The sequence below is a fragment of the Penaeus monodon genome, chromosome 33 (genome assembly GCF_015228065.2).
Source record: "Penaeus monodon isolate SGIC_2016 chromosome 33, NSTDA_Pmon_1, whole genome shotgun sequence".
NCBI lineage: Eukaryota > Metazoa > Arthropoda > Malacostraca > Decapoda > Penaeidae > Penaeus > Penaeus monodon.
The window spans coordinates 30,342,897-30,343,280 of record NC_051418.1 but is presented as its reverse complement, the minus strand read 5'-3'; the positions used below and the strand labels follow the sequence as shown (position 1 = coordinate 30,343,280).

Genomic DNA, 384 nt, shown 5'->3' with positions numbered 1-384 from the left:
TCTCTCTCCCCCACCCTCTCTCTCCCCACCCTCTCTCTCCCCCACCCTCTCTCTCCCCACCCTCTCTCTCCCCACCCTCTCTCTCTCCCACCCTCCCTCTCCCTCTCTCTCAATCTCTCTCCCCTTCCCATCTCCAACCTTTCCCTCTCCCACCCTTCCCTTTCCTCACCCTCACCCACCCGCTCAAACTCCCACACTCCCTCCCCCTCCCCCACCCCTCCCCCACCCTCTCTGTCTCTCATTCTCCCTTTCAATACAACTCTCTCTCCTTCCAGAGATGCTGGACGCACCGGCAGGCGACAATGAGACGGACGCTTTCGGGAAAGCCAAGAGACTCTACCACTCCTGCATGAACACTAGTAAGTCCTTTCACCATGTCGGGTC

The 384-nt window shown here is 59.6% G+C and overlaps 1 protein-coding gene across 2 annotated transcripts in view; it reads left to right on the top strand.

The window, feature by feature from the left end:
• Positions 1–384, top strand: part of LOC119594363 (neprilysin-1-like) — a gene marked incomplete in the record, with an annotated part of 114,752 nt that overhangs the window by 88,922 nt on the left and 25,446 nt on the right. For both annotated transcript variants that reach the window (XM_037943424.1, XM_037943423.1), the window contains 1 exon segment: positions 276–359. In XM_037943424.1, coding sequence (XP_037799352.1) covers positions 276–359 — 84 coding nt within the window.